This window comes from Trachurus japonicus, chromosome 11, assembly GCF_045865225.1.
Source record: "Trachurus japonicus isolate A0001 chromosome 11, Traja_1.0".
In the NCBI taxonomy this organism is placed as follows: Eukaryota; Metazoa; Chordata; class Actinopteri; order Carangiformes; family Carangidae; genus Trachurus; species Trachurus japonicus.
In genome coordinates, this window is record NC_140917.1 from 17991205 (window position 1) to 18006879 (window position 15675).

The following is a 15675-nucleotide window of genomic DNA, read 5'->3' on the forward strand; positions in this document are numbered from 1 at the left end:
ACTTGGAACTGTTTACATTTGTGGGAATGAGGAGCATCTCACAGTGGTGGTTTCTCTAATTGCCCCATGGCTCTCACCACGGCTGCTTATGTGTAATGTGTTGTTCATTCATTAGTATTTGATCCTGCTTATTTACTCCAGAGTGTGCTGGCGTATTGAGTCCATGCTTTAAAAGCTGATACTCTCTTCGAAAAGTGACAGCAACAACATAATCCCCCAGCCGGTGAGGAGGCCGATGTTCTGCAGCAGGAACATCAGCCAGGGTTTCTTGTTGCTGATGTGGACCATGGTGGGTAGCTGGAATAGGAGAATAGGAGATGGAGGTGTTATCTTTCTGTTTATCATTTATACACACGATTCATTATCTGCTTTGTGTCATTGTCTGTAAAACAGAATTACAACTGTCAGATTGAGGCACCGACGTCTTTGTTTGCGCTGTAATGTTATGATGCTATGTGTTAATGTAAAGGTCTACTATGGTCTCTCTTGCGCCTTGTCAGATTTGATATTTATATGTAGATAAATTTTTTGTATACTATACTGTAGCGTTTTCTCATTCTATACTTAAATGATACTATACGAACAATTTTCAAAAAATATTTTTGTACTTTGACCAGCGGTTTGAATTTTACGGGGTCTATATTCAGTGGTCTCTTTTTGAGGCTTGTTTGGGTCTGTTTTGTGGTCTCTGTTTCGAGGCTTTTTTTTGAGTACCCCTCCCTTCACTTAATGTGGAGGTGGTCAGATATTTATTTATTAACATGAGACACTGTTGCCCTTATGTCCTTGTTTTTCATTGTAAGTGTCACTATGCTTCATGTTATGTAAGGCTCCATGGTGGCTCTGGTGCCTTGACATTTTTTTAATATTAAATATTTAATGTATATATTTTTGTATTCTTGTACACTGGAGGGTATTTTGTAGCCCTTCGTTTTTGATGTTTTGCCCTGTGGGCCTTATGTGTGTTCATGTGTATTTTCTGTGAGGAGGTCTAATGACTGAGGGTCATACACCTGGTTCAATTAGCCTCTAGGGTATTTATCTCCCACCTCAGGCACCTGTGTGTTTACATTGAAAAAGACTTCGGTCGAAACGTCTGTCCTGCCTGCCTGTCCTACAATAAAAAGTTAAAAGGAGCTGATTGGAGGGTGCTGGTTTTCTCTTCTCTTCTGTAAAACACCAACACTCACCATGTCTGCCAGTCCCACGTACAGGAAGAGCCCTGTGGTGATGGCAGCTATCCACTGTTTGGTTGCCAGGTCAGTGGCGACAGACAGGGCGATGTACATGCCGATGTAAGAGGTCATGGCGCTGCCTACGTTTAACAGCAGCGCCTTGCGGACAGACAAGCCGCTGTGTAGCAGGATGGCGAAATCACCTGGAGAGAAACAACCATGATGGTAAGACACCATGAATGAAAGATGATCATACCAGACACCGTCCCCGCCTTTGGGTGCGTTCTTTACCCAGCTCATGTGGCAGCTCGTGGCAGAGTACGGCCAGTGATGTGGCCAAACCAGACTTCCATGACAGGGAGAAAGCTGCACCTATCGCTAAGCCGTCGGCAAAGTTGTGGATCCCGTCACCGATAGTTATCATGTAAGGCAGCAGACGCTGTTCTGCAGAGGCAAACACACAAAGTCACAATTATTATGGTTAGAGCAGCCACAGTGACGAGCACCACGGTCACAGCTTGATGATATCATGGTTATTTTTGTGTTGGGAGCAGCTTTACTCACCTCTGCTGCGCTTCTTTGCCTCTGAAAGTGAATTGTCATTTTCAAAGCCGACCTGAAATGGAGATGAGATCAAATTTCACTGCGTGCAAAACATCCAGTAATCCGTCCTGTTTTTCTTTGTTAGAAATGTCTGCGTTAGTGTTACGTTTCTCACCAGGTCTGTTTTTGATACCGACTTGTTTTTTTGTTTCCTTTCCTGTTGGTACATCTCTAAAACCCTCCCATGGTCACAGTTGTGAGGCTCTGACTCTTCCTACAGACAGAACAAGTGAGAGAACTGGTTAAAAACTGGGCAAAAGACTGCAGGAAAGAGGAAGAGGTCCTTCTTCGACCCAGTCATTTCTAAAACAATTTCCATAAAACTATTTTTAGCTTGGTTAAAATTTTTTGAAAACTTCTTTGCAATTTGGAAATAAATAAAATAAAATAAAGAGCAAATTCAAGGAAAAAAAGAAGGAATTCAATCAATTAAATGCAAATCAAGAGAGTATTTTACAGGCATTGTGTTCTGTCTATATTTACATTCATATGATCATCAACAGTTCTGCCTATAGTGGTGTTTTCTGTTCTTACCCCGTGATGGTGTTGGTGATGGTGGTGATTTTTTTTATATGTGACCAGAGAGAAGATTGTCTCAATCAGGTAAAAGAAATAAATCCCGGCTAACAAAACCAACATCTTGTAAAGGTAGTCTGGAGTTTCCTCCTCATCTGAGTGCTTGTGGCTGCTGCCATCTGAGTGCACATGTAACCCTAGAAACTGGACACAGAGGCCGCAAGACGACGTCAAAGTGAGTACAGTACATGCTGCACAAAAAAGTTGTGTAATTGATGAGACATAGGAGTTTTGAAGAATAAAACATAACTGCAAAACTCCCCCCTGTAGCTTTAAAATGGTTTAGACCGCTCACCATGGGCAGCAGGTGCAGTAAGGCGTCTCCAGTCAGAGAACCTACTGCCAGGCTGATGCAAAACTGGATGCATAACTGGAACACATTAGTGCAGGAGGTGCACAGCAGCACCACGATGCCAAACATGGACGTCAGTGTTATCACTGTGTTGGCGAGGGTTGCGTAGAGGTACCCTACAGATCAGAGAAAGAGACAGGGCGGGGTTAAACATGAACCTGACAAAGACGAGACAGACGTTGTCCTTTATGAGTTGCAACTAAATGAAGCACTAATATACATCTGAAGGGAAATGTATGCAATTAATCTAGATTATACTGAAAGATATATCAAATAAATGCATTTTCAAAGGTGATAAGAAGTGCAGCATCTGGAATTGGCAGATGTGTTCACTTGTGGAGGCAGTACACACACATACACACACATACACATATACTTACGCTCTGTCTTGGTGAGCCCATCTGGTTTCGCTCCCTCTGTGTTGTCTGCACAGGCTCCACTCAGGATCTGCTGTACGAATGCAGGGCTGAGCCGAGCCAGGGCGGACCGGTCCAGACTGGAGCTGCTGTCTCCCAGGCCGAAGATCCGGACCAGGTCTTCAGCCGAGAAACAGTGCTGGGAGAAATCAAAATGTTTAAACCATGGTTGGTGTCTGTTAATTCTGTCACTTATTAGTATTATTAGTATTTTCATGACTGTTTATTATTGTTAGAAGTACAATGGATGATTGTTTTCATTATCAGTTATGCTGCCAATGATTAAATGATTAATTTTTATGTCAATATAATGTGAGAAGATTGCATCATGCTGTTTCAAACAGACCAAACAGCACCTCTAACAGAACAGATGTTGATTAAGTTAAACCGATCAACTCATCATGACTTATTCTCTGATGCAGCTGTCTATAGTCAGACATGAACAGATATGTCATTAATACCTGATCCCAGGTGGTATTTCCCTCATGACCCTCATGACCCTCATGACGTTCATGGCTACTGCTCTTCTTCGCAACACGGTGGTCATGATCAGTGTGCTCATCCTCATGGTGCTCATGTCCGTGGTCATGGTCCTCTTCATGTACAGATCCTATCTTCAGACTCTGCATCAGGGCCTCGAGGTCTACACAGCACAGAGGCAAACAGCGTTTAAGAGTCATATGGTGACATGACTAACACACAAAGAACATATAGAAAATAAATACAATACAATACAATACATATTTATTTATATAGCACATTTAAAAATACAACCCAAGTTGTCCAAAGTGCTGTACAATAAAACACACAAGTAAAACTAGTAACAATAAAGCTAAATGGGATACAGGTAATGTACAGTAAAACATGCAATAAAACAATAAAACAAAAGTAAAGACATATAAAACCAACTAAAAACCAACTAAAATGCCGAGGAAAGAGGTGTGTTGATAACTGTAAAAATAATAATATGCTAATAATATGCACATAATGATATGAAGTGAGATTCTGCAGTTCAATTCAGTTTTAGTTGCCTAATATATAATGGTTATAATATATAGATTATAATGGTTAATTCAAATTAGTAGCTCTGTCCTGTGTCCTATATCCTATGACAAGAAAGCAAAAAGAGGATAATCCTTATTCCTGCAGCTTTGTCAATGCATGTGTCTGTGTCCATGTGTTTTTTTGTAAAGGTGCTGGACATTTACCCCCGACAGTAAAGTTGTCTGACCCCAGACGCTCCATGATGAAGTCCAGGAAGAAGCTCACTTCAGGCAGAGAATGGCTGACGAAGCAGCGACCATGCAGAGCGTGATACAGGATGCGGCCCAAAGCTGCGCCCACCTCCGGCCTCTGGTCTGGTGATGATGCGTTGACCTGTGCCATGATGTCACTAGCCGATACACAGCTCTGGTTACCGTGGTGATGATAATGAGAAAAGACGAGGAGATAAGGTAAATATATAATAATATATATATATATTATTATATATATATATATATATACTGTATATATATATATATTAATAACATGCACATGCACAGAAGTTGTTTTAGGGATTCCTGATTGTTTGTCATAACTTATAACTTAGTTATATAGCAATGTTTTGTCCATATTATGAAAAACTATCCTCACCACAAATACAAATGCATTTGACAACAGGAGGTGATACATACAGTCGAGCTACAGGCTCAAAACTCATTTGCCAATGATATGATGATTCAGAAAACTGATCACCAATGACTTTCTTGAACTTCCCTGAACTTTTCTTTGCCTTCTGGCATACAAAAGACGTGTTTTTATTGTGATGACTCGGGCGATGGTGATGTGGCGGAGTACAGGGCAAAGCCTAGTAGGTCTAACTGCAGGCATCACCCTCAGATGATGAGATAAGATGTTGAGCGATAAATACTGCAAGGGACCAACAGCAGGAGGAAAGTGTGGCCGAAGACCCATTCACATAGTTACATTTGAATAAACTACAAACTGGAAACCAAGTACATGTGGAGTGGGACACTTTGGGGAAATAATAAACAACATTTACTTGATTGCACTTGCTGAAACTGATCCATAAGGGACCAGTAGGACAAGATGAACAGATGTTTGACAGGGAAAAGACCATTAATAGGACATGGGACAGAGCAATAGGCTGACCACAGATGAGCAACTACTTCATATTTCGTTGAGTTTATTGTGTTTCTTTTGTCGTAAGCTCACCTCACTGTGTGATGGCTCATAGTGGTCATGAAGATCATGAAGCAGCTCATCCAGTCCATGAATGTCGATGTGTTCGTGGTCATGACCTGCCCTGCTCTCTTCGTGGTGATGCTCATGGTGGTCGTGATATGCGATTCTGTGCAGGAACCGTTCGGTCTCGTCCCTCCACCTCCCCTGACCGACTGCGGTGCAGACCAGGCCGGGAGACACCAAGTACAGGACAGAGCCGGCAGCAACGTCAGTAAACTGAGATACAGTGATGGTTATATTTTCTCTGGTTTTTCCATTTTCATCCTCTCTGTGGACAGAGTGATTGCTGATGAGCTGGTGAACGGCCTCTGTTAGATCACACTGTGCAAACAATAACACACACAAACACAGAAAAAACATACAGATTAATTGCTGCAGGTAAACAAACATGCAAAAAATATATATTCAATTGAATAAGTTCTTTGTTTTACTTTTCATTTTTGCTCAAAATGGATGAATCTTTGTTAAATTCAACATTAAAATCAACTCGCACATAATTAACTGTAGCCTATTGTTAAACCATATCGCCTCCTTTATTGCCTTTTGCTTTAATCAACCTTTTCCGATAACAGGAAGAAGTCAGTATGGAAGAATATGCCATAAAATACTGACAACCATCAATCCTGACCCAGAAACTCAGAGAGGAGGAGAGGAGAGTAAAGTATAAGAAAAACACATGCAGTTATTAGCTATTCAGGTCATTTATTAATTTGACATAATTTTCAATTAGAATAAAATTGTTTCTGTCACAGGTTGGGCATTTCTTACTCCACTTTAAACACGATAAATGTATGTAGAATATGGTTTATAGTGAGATTTCTGAGAAAAAAAAAATTCTTGATGGATTTTTTAATACAATTTTATCATGTTTCAAGACATAATGTCATTTGCCTTTATTCTACTGGAGTGGTTGTTGATGAAAACTTTTGATATCTCAGAACCTGGGCCTAGAAAACCTAGACTAACAACATGTCTAATTTGGCTGAGCTGAGCCTTTATACAGCCAAAACCGTAAATAATGGTTCACATGAAATCACAAGGTGAAAGTACAGGGCACCTTGACATTATTATTCATGTCAGCGTCATTTTACTGTGGGTCACACAAAGTTTATTATTTTATTGAACCAGGGTGAAGCTCTACTGACGATGGGCACTTTATATTACAATCCTGTGCAACTACTGAAAACTCTCACTGCCCAAACTGATATCAAGAAATTAATCAAGAAATGCACAGGTCATGTAATGGGAGCTATCACCTGAGCAGTAAAGCTGTTTTTTTCTTCCTTCTTTTCCTCTCCTAGCTTTGATTTGACATCTTTATTGACAACAGACAAAATGTTTAAAAACGAAAACATACGTCAAGACAACTGCTGCCAATGGGATAAAAACACAAAAAAGCCATTGGCTTATTTCCATTCCACAGCTACAGTTGTTTAACACTCGAGCTTACCAATCATGCACTGTCCATTCATGCAGATTACACCTGACAAAGTCTTCACTCTCACTCACTGATACAAGTGCCTTTGATAAAACGAGCGTGGACTAGTGCTACAATAGATTATGGATAAAAAAGTATTAAAGAGTAAGATAAATTAATAGAGTAACCTAACATCTGAGACTAAGACATAAAGGGAAAGAAAAATACAAATTATTTTTAATCTATTAACTTGTTGTCAAACATACCGAGATAAAGTGACTGGAAGCTTCATGATTTTATAATTGAATATATACACAGTTTATGAAGTAGTCTATACAGAACCATGGCCCCTATAGACTCAATAAAGACATTTAAAAATTTAAGTAATTAAATAATGATTAAAAGAAGAATGAACAGAAAAGAAATCTTAACCTTCTTGTGCAAGATTAAGAAACAGTTTAACAGGTTCTCTGTAGGAACAACTAGGCTACAGTTAATTACATGACCTGTGAGCTAAGAGTGAATTCATATTTCAAAATTGATTAACTAATTAGTGAAGCACTTGCAAATTAGTAAAATGCATATTGACAGATTCCCATGAATAAATTCAGTTTATCAGCGCGGTCAGTGGAACAGCAGGCGCATCTGGTTAATGGCTGTTGGACCTTGAACCCCCGCCACAGAACCTGCAGTCCACCGTGCACCTGTCTCTAAAACGTACCTTTTCACACGGCACTGCACCGCACTGCACACGGTCCCCCAGTGTATTAAAGAGGGAGCGCAGGGACTCCCCGGTGAGATGCTGCTGTCCCGGAGACACCAAGCTGACCAAGTCCCTGTACACAGTCTCCAGAGCGGAGGAACCCGAGACAGAACCGAGCAAACCCGAACCAGCAAACAGAGAGAGAACGAACAGCGCTGAGGGAAACATCTTCAAAACTAACTAATAAAACTAACTAACTAATTTAGTAACTTAAAAAAATAAATAGAAAATAAGCCTAACTAACTAAACAAGAAAAAAAAACTGTGCAAAATAGGCAGATGGAGGCTGATACTGTCCCAAGGTATTGAGCTGTATAGAGCTCTACTCGCAGCTGTCCGCAGCTTAAAACCGCTGCAGTTTCACTGCTTCTGCTCCCCGGCCTGTGATTGGCTGAGTCCCGTGTCTCGTGCTTTCCTATACCTGTCTATTAAACCTATTGACACATGTACAGAGCAGCAGAAATCACAACATCACTACATCAGACTGGGGACTATTTGGACTGAGCCAACCAAACCTTTATAAATATTGAACTAATATATGCTAATTGTTAAAGAAGATTATCCTACATATTATTTCAGAATTTGGATGTTGCTCTGACCCCAACCTTCAATCTTTTTGTCTCAAGAAGTACAATATTGTGAAGAAATGCAATTTTACAATCATAAAGAGTAATTTATTTACACAATAACAACATTATACTAGAATATGGCATACCTGTCAAAATACCCACAATTGATCTATTTTATTGTTATGATGGAACACACAAATACATTGTCCTTTAATTCCTTTTGTTCGTTCGTATTCTCCTGTGTAACAAGTATTTTTGCATCTGTTGGGACAAGATTATATAACTGCATAGTTTTACCTATTTCAAACCTGACACTTGAACCACATTAACAATGCAGCAGATGTTTTTGAAACACAAGACAATTGTTATCAGGGGCCATGTTGTCAAAATTATGTTTTATATATCAATACACAATCAAATATACATTATGTTTGTAAATTATATTTCAAACACAACGTAAGATAAGTCATCATTAAAATGTATTGAGACTTGAACAGATTGTTGCATCTCTAGTGGAAACCATCATCATCTCAGAGAGTGTGTGGTGTTGTTTTCATTGAGTCTGAGGTCACACAAACAGACAGATGATATGTTGTGACTTGTGACTTGTGATAGCTTGACATTAGATACCGTGACATTTCATTTCAAATGAACATGTACATTTCCTTGTAAGATAATAACGTTTTCCTTCTCACTGTCAACAACTTCAGGTGAAGAAGTTACCCTTCTAGAAGTTCATCAAGCTAAATGTCATAAAAACTTGCAGTGCAGGTACAGGGGTTAAAGAGTTATTGTCCATTGTAAAGATGTAATGTTGGGTTGGTGACATGTGTTTCCCATTAATTAACGAGTCTGGGCCTGCCACGGTCTCTCACAGAAAAAAAACATTTTATTTTTTTCTCACGTGTGTCTACGTGCGGTGCGCCCGCACGCGAGAGAGGCGGCAGTTTGAGAGGCTGACTGGCAGAGATGAGAGCCCCGGTTGGTCGCGCCATGGTCTCCTGAAATCCTGTGGGAAACACTAAGGGGAAGCTACGGGAGGCAAAGAGGGCACATAAGTTAAAGGGACAACGAGGAGTTTTGGAAAAGCGAAGCGTTTTCACACTACATTTATGAGCCTCCGCGCGCACCGTAAAATTCTTTTGACCGGCGCAAGACGGACTCATGTTTTCATTCATCAATAATTAAAGTCAGAGGTTCAAAGAGGTTCACATACCGTCGTAGTTCCGACCATAAACGGCGATTCAGCTACGTTATTCTCATGACTCGTTGCGAAACTGAAAGTAAAGAAACGCTGGTCGGCTCGACCAGCATCTCCGGCACCACTAATAATAACAAAATAACGATAGAGACAGAACGATATATTTATCGAAAATGGGACCAACAAGTGTGGGTAGAGGAGATTCATCCACATTAACGTGAGACTTTTTTATAACCGATTAGAAACTCCTCGTTGTCCCTTTAAATTAGAAAAGGCTTTTAAAGACAGCAACACCAAGCAGTTATGGGACACTATGAAGAGGATGACTGGGTTGTCAAATACTGAAATATTTAGAATGAGGTAATTTTTGCTAATCAGTTAAACAGCTTTTTCTCCAGGTTTGATGAGGGGGGTAATATAGATCGTGTTGCCAGTATTCTTAATTCAGCTGTACCTGTGCAGTCAGACAAAATTGATGTTTCTGTTGAACAAGTGAGGAATACCTTTAAACATCTGAATCAGAGGAAGGCCACAGGACCAGATCACCTGAGTGCATTTATTTTGAACACGTTTGCGGATGAGCTGGCGCCTGTGTGGCAACCTATTTTCCAGTGTTCTATTGATACTCACATAATTCCAGAGGTGTGGAAGACTTCACATATAATACCTCTTCCGAAGAAAACATGCCCCAAGGAACTCTGTGATTATCGTCCTGTGGCCTTGACTCCTATTGTCATGAAGAGCTTGGAAAGAATTGTGATTCAACAGCTCACCAAGTCTGTAGACGACAAACTGGACATCTTCCAGTTTGCGTATAAGAGAAATCGTAGCACAGAGGATGCAGTTGTAACATTAATACATCTTATATTGAAACATCTAGACAAGCCTAAATGTACAGCTAGAGCTCTCTTTTTTGATTTTACATCTGCATTCAATACAATTCAGCCAGAACTTCTACTGGCAAAGATGATTCAAATGGAGATTACGTAATCCTCATCTAGTTCACTGGTACCATTCGTTTCTCACGAATAGAAACCAGATAGTTAAAGTTAACCAGACATACTCATCTTCTATTTTTACTAACTCAGGAGCACCTCAGGGCTGTGTGAGCTCTCCGTTGCTTTTCACACTTTATACTGATGATTGTAAAACAGAATGTCCAAATACTTTTATTTTGAAATTTTCAGACGACACTACACTGTTGTCTTTGTTGAGCCCTGAAGATGATCCTTGTGTTCATCAGCATGCTACAGACAGATTAGTGAAGTGGTGAGAAAACAATTCACTCATTATTAATTAAAAGAAAACAAAATAAATCATTTTTGATCTCCCAGTGGGTTCATACCCTCCACCAGTTACTGTACATAATGCTGAGATTGAACAAGTTTCCTCCTACAAATATCTGGGCAACGTGGACGCTACCTTGTCCTGGAGTGTACATGTAGACTTTATTTGTTGCAAGGTACAACAACGTATTTATTTTTTGAGAAGATTGAGGTCATTTGGAGCAAACAAACACATCCTGTTATTATTTTTTCAATCTATAGTACAGAGTGTTATGCAGTACGGAATTAGTGCCTGGTTTAGTTGTTTGTCTGTCCAACTTAAAACCAAACTAACCAGACTGCTACATATCTGTTCAAAGATTGTGGGTCAAACTTTGGAGTCACATTTTCAAGCAGCATACACTAAAAGAATGTTGTCTGTTGCAAGTAATATCTCATCTGACCCCTCTCACGTGTTATTCGAGGAATATCAGCTTCTGCCATCGAACAGAAGATTTATGCTTTTTTTGTAAATGTATGTTTTTGGTTTTTTGTTATTATTTGTGTGAAACCTTGGACGTCATGGGACGCAAGACAAATTTCAGAGTGATCTGACAATAAAGTGTAATCTTATCTTATCTTATCTTATACCATGGAAACCAAAATGCAGCTGGGTTTTATCCCATAGGACTTTGAGCTGATGGTTAAGAGTTGCAGACAGTGACATTTTGAGTGAACATTGACTCAGTATTTTGACAAACTGTCTTTGTACAAGAACATGTTCAGTGAGCACATGATGAGTAAGTAAACCTTGTGAATGTGGTTTCACTGTCCAATCAACACGCTCTGACTAAATATGTGAACAATACGGTCTCTACATGTCTTTATCATACTGGATAACAGATCTCAGAGACAGTGGCGTAGCCAGAAAAAAGACATTGGGTGTGCACCTGCAAAGACTGGGTGTGCCAAATTTATTTTCAACAAACTCAGCGTTACACCTCCATAAATATTCGAAGGAATTCCAACATTATGTGTTGTGTGCGTTCTCATCAGTAATAACAAACCATGTGTTATTCGCTCTCAACAAGCCATAGGCCTTTAACTAGCATCAGACACAGACTGCATAGTGGACCAGGACAACAGGCTGTCAGCAGGAGAGCGACAGAGATCTGTTCTGGCCGAGTCCCAAGGTGTAGTGTAGTAAAAAAAAAAGTTAATAAATTTTATTTAACACCAATTCACACTGTAATTTAGAGAAAATAGCAGGAATTTTGAGAAAATCAGCATGCTAATAAGCGATCTACAAACGTTAAAAAAAATCCAAATGAGCGTCATTGATCGTTCATTCTAAAAATTAAATTAAATTAAATTAAATATATTTTAAAATAAGATAAAGGTCACAATATGTTTGTAATCACATGTTAACAAGAGCATTGTCAGACATTTTACATAAAAACAAGAAAAATAAGAACAAGTCCAGTTTATATTGTCGTGTTACTTTTGACCCACCCCCCTGTTACTTTCGTCCCTGCTGTGAGGGACGAAAGTAGCAAAGCGCAGCTTCTCTTCAAAGTCAAATTACACCGACGTCGTTTCACATTTTTACAAAATAACACCTGGTATTGATAGAGAACACATATGAGATGGTGATCACAACAAAAAATGTCTCTTTCTGTAATACTTTCTTTTTAAATTACATTTATTTGAAAAATGTTACTTTCGACCCTGCTAAATACAGCAAACATTCATCTTCCTCCATAAAAACACACTTTGACTCTGGATTTGAAACCTGTGTGTGTGGGTGTTTGTGTGGTTATATTAACCACTAGATGGTGCAGTTGTTTTGTTACAGTAATACCTCACCCTTTCATATATCAGTCTTGTGTATAGTCCTGTGTAAAACCAACCTCTATTTGTCCCCAAGCTATAACAGTGAAGTCTTTACAGGCTGATAACAGCTCAGATAAATAAAACACATTCCACTTTAATGAGCAGAAGAATTTTGAGTGTCTGAAGTTTGAATGTGTTTTATTGGGGAAATTACAATAACTTAGGCAGAAGCACAGCACATAATGTCAAATTAGATTTAACTACACCCTGTCATTATTTAGCTGGTTACAGGCATTAGTTGTTTAATTTATGTAAAGATCAACAATTTTAATCACAGCTCAAATACAATAACTAACACAATAAAAAGACATAGTTATAATTTCTTAAATTTGAGTTATCATGTAATGTAAGGCTTATTTTCAATCAATAACTACACAGAATGAAAAGTTCCCAACAAAAGTGCAGCAGCAGCAGCATCATCATGATTTATTTCTTACTGTAACTTCCATGTCTAATCAATACGACCTGACATTATGAAGCCAGGTGAGACAGGATTACAGGTCCTCTCAGTTCTGTGGTCATTTAGCTGTAAAATGACAAACAACAGCAGAGCTCAGTGCTATAATCTATTCTTAAACTTCTGTTCAGCTCTGTGGCATTGCCAAAATTGCTTTCATTGCTAAGTCTTATTGACTGTTTTTGTCAAAATGTGCCTGAAGATAAGTGACCAGTTAACCAGTCATTTCCCTGGAGTTTGGAAGTCGTTGGCGAAAAGAAAAAGGCAAGAAATACTGTATGTTGTTGAGGTAATTTTATAAATGTCCACAAACGTGTGTCAGTCCAAAGCTGTGGTTTTATTTGTACTTTCAGAGCGGTGAGCTTCACTAATCCTGACTTCTTCCGCTGTTGCTTTAGGCCCAAGACATGAAACATGAGCTGAAATCATGTCAGCAGTGACTCGCTGTCGGCCGCGCAAATCACTGAAGAGGAGGACATTGAGTTGATTGGCTGCACGTCACTTCACACACATGAACAGACAGCAACACACACACAAGGCTTGCTTATGGCATGGGACCCTGGACATCTGCCCCTGTACGTACGTACACACACACAGACACACACAGGCATGGTGACCCTACTTTGCTAATCTCTGAGACAAAACACACACTGTCCAGTGACCTGTTTTCACACCCCCCATCGTCATGTCACTCTCTGTTACACTGTCTGTCAAACAAACCTGTAGATGTTCTCAACACACACATTCATCAAGTCAAACACACACGCACACACTATCTTCATCTCCTTTGTTTTAGCCGATGTGCAAGAATCGTTGTTTTTTCTGTTGGTACTTTGTTATTATTGGTATTAGTTCCTAGATATGAAGACACCTCCATCACTGCTGCACAGATATTTCCCATTTAAGATAGTAAGTTGTTAAAATTTGTAGAAAATGCACTTTAAAAAGCTGAACTACTGTACAATTTTGATGTTTCATACATAAAGTCTCCACATTACTGTAATGAAGTGCAAATATAACAACACCAGGAACATCAGCTTTAACAAACATCTACATTTCGAGATGCTCATGGTCATTATCACTGTGTGAAATATACTGTACTATACAGAAATGTCCTAAATGTATCAATATTTCAGGGGCAGACTTTTCTCTCAGCAGATATTCTGACTCGTCATAGCCGGGAAAGCACAGGCGTTAAGTCATGACAGTGCTGCTTTCTAGGAAACTTATATAAAATGGGATTTATGGACCTGTTCAATGATGCATCATCAAAGATTTCAACCCAAACTCGCTGCTGTTTGAAGTGAATGTGAAGCAGAAAAACGTCTCGGAGAAAGAGAGAGGTTCCTGTCAGAGAATACACGACTTGCACTTGTCTCCCCCGTCTCTCTCCCCCTTGTCTCATACACACTCGCTGCCTGGCCACAGCCCTACTTTCTTTCTGAAGCTGATGTTTCCATTACAAAAATAAAAGCATGACGGCTAATCCAGTTATATGTACCCTGGACGACACACACACACACACACACACACACACACACATGTACGCACACACCCAAATGCACATTATACTAAACCACACACATGCACGCATGCGCACATGTACACTCATGCACACACTGCTGAAATACAAGAAAGCAAGTTCAAAGACACACACATGTTGCAACTGGGCAAATATGGGCACAACAGAAACACATGTACTAACTGCAGCGAGAGCACACACGCACACGCACACATGCACACGCACACAGACTATGTGATTGAAGCAGGACCTCCTGTGGTGAAAAAGTCAAACAGAGCTTTCTGGAGCTCTTGAAATAAATACCAAACACTGGTAATCCACACATGCACACTCACGCACACACACACACACACACACACGGAGCTCCACATCACATCCTCCCAGATATTGGACAAAGGATAAAGGCAGATGTAAGGTCTGCCCCTCCGCACTTCTCCTTCTCTTTAATTCATAAAGTAAATGATTTAGAGTTTATCGTGTTATTTATCTGCAGGATTCAGAGGTAGAACATCATCCCATCATCACTACAACGTTTGTCCTGATACTAGTACGAGCAACAGGGCAGCTGCTCCTCTCTTATTACTTATTGAGGTGTTCCAGTGTGGAGTGAAGAACAATGAAGAGAGAGAAGAAGCAAAAACAATGGGATTCGGAGGGAGAGAGAGAGAGAGAGAGAGAGAGAGAGAGAGTCAGATATGTCCTACATGCATGGACGCTCAGGTCACTCAAGATAATTATGCTACCTATGACATTCTCTCTCTCTCTTTTTGTCAACCCCTATACAGTTATTAATTTACCTCACACACCCAATCACAAGTTTGTTCATTGAACATAAAAATCTCTCTCTCTCTCTCTCTCTCTCTCTCTCTCTCTCTCTCTCTCTCTCTCTCTCTCTCTCTCACACACACACACACACACACACACTGCACCGCTACAGCTGTTCTACATGTATGTGAAGTTTAATTGGTATTTCAGTGCTCTTTAGCGTTCATTGATTGAGTTAATTACGTCCTTAATGAGGACACTATTTCTTCCTACATCTAATTAAAGGGTAGTTACACCACTTAATTGCGAGTGTCCTGAAAATGACCGGACAAGTTGAAAACTGCTGTCCTGTGGGATCTGAATGTCTGAGTGAAAGTCCTTACCGTTATAGTAGTAAGTGTGTGGGGACCTCTGTGTCACACATGCTGCTGGTGTATAAGTAGGACATTACAGAT

At 39.8% G+C, this 15675-nt stretch overlaps 1 protein-coding gene across 1 annotated transcript; it reads right to left on the bottom strand.

Annotated features, from left to right (window-relative positions):
• Positions 1 to 26: 26 nt before the first annotated feature.
• On the bottom strand, positions 27 to 7847 carry slc39a4 (solute carrier family 39 member 4). The gene is made up of 12 exons (XM_085791469.1): positions 7508 to 7847; positions 5340 to 5690; positions 4331 to 4532; positions 3584 to 3765; positions 3087 to 3261; positions 2650 to 2822; positions 2313 to 2498; positions 1894 to 1992; positions 1740 to 1791; positions 1467 to 1619; positions 1191 to 1378; positions 27 to 297 (listed from the first exon to the last, which is right to left on the bottom strand). Exons 1-12 carry the CDS (start codon positions 7715 to 7717, stop codon positions 169 to 171), a joined length of 2100 nt encoding a protein of 699 aa, XP_085647595.1. The 5' UTR covers positions 7718 to 7847; the 3' UTR covers positions 27 to 168.
• Between the last annotated feature and the right edge of the window lie 7828 nt (positions 7848 to 15675).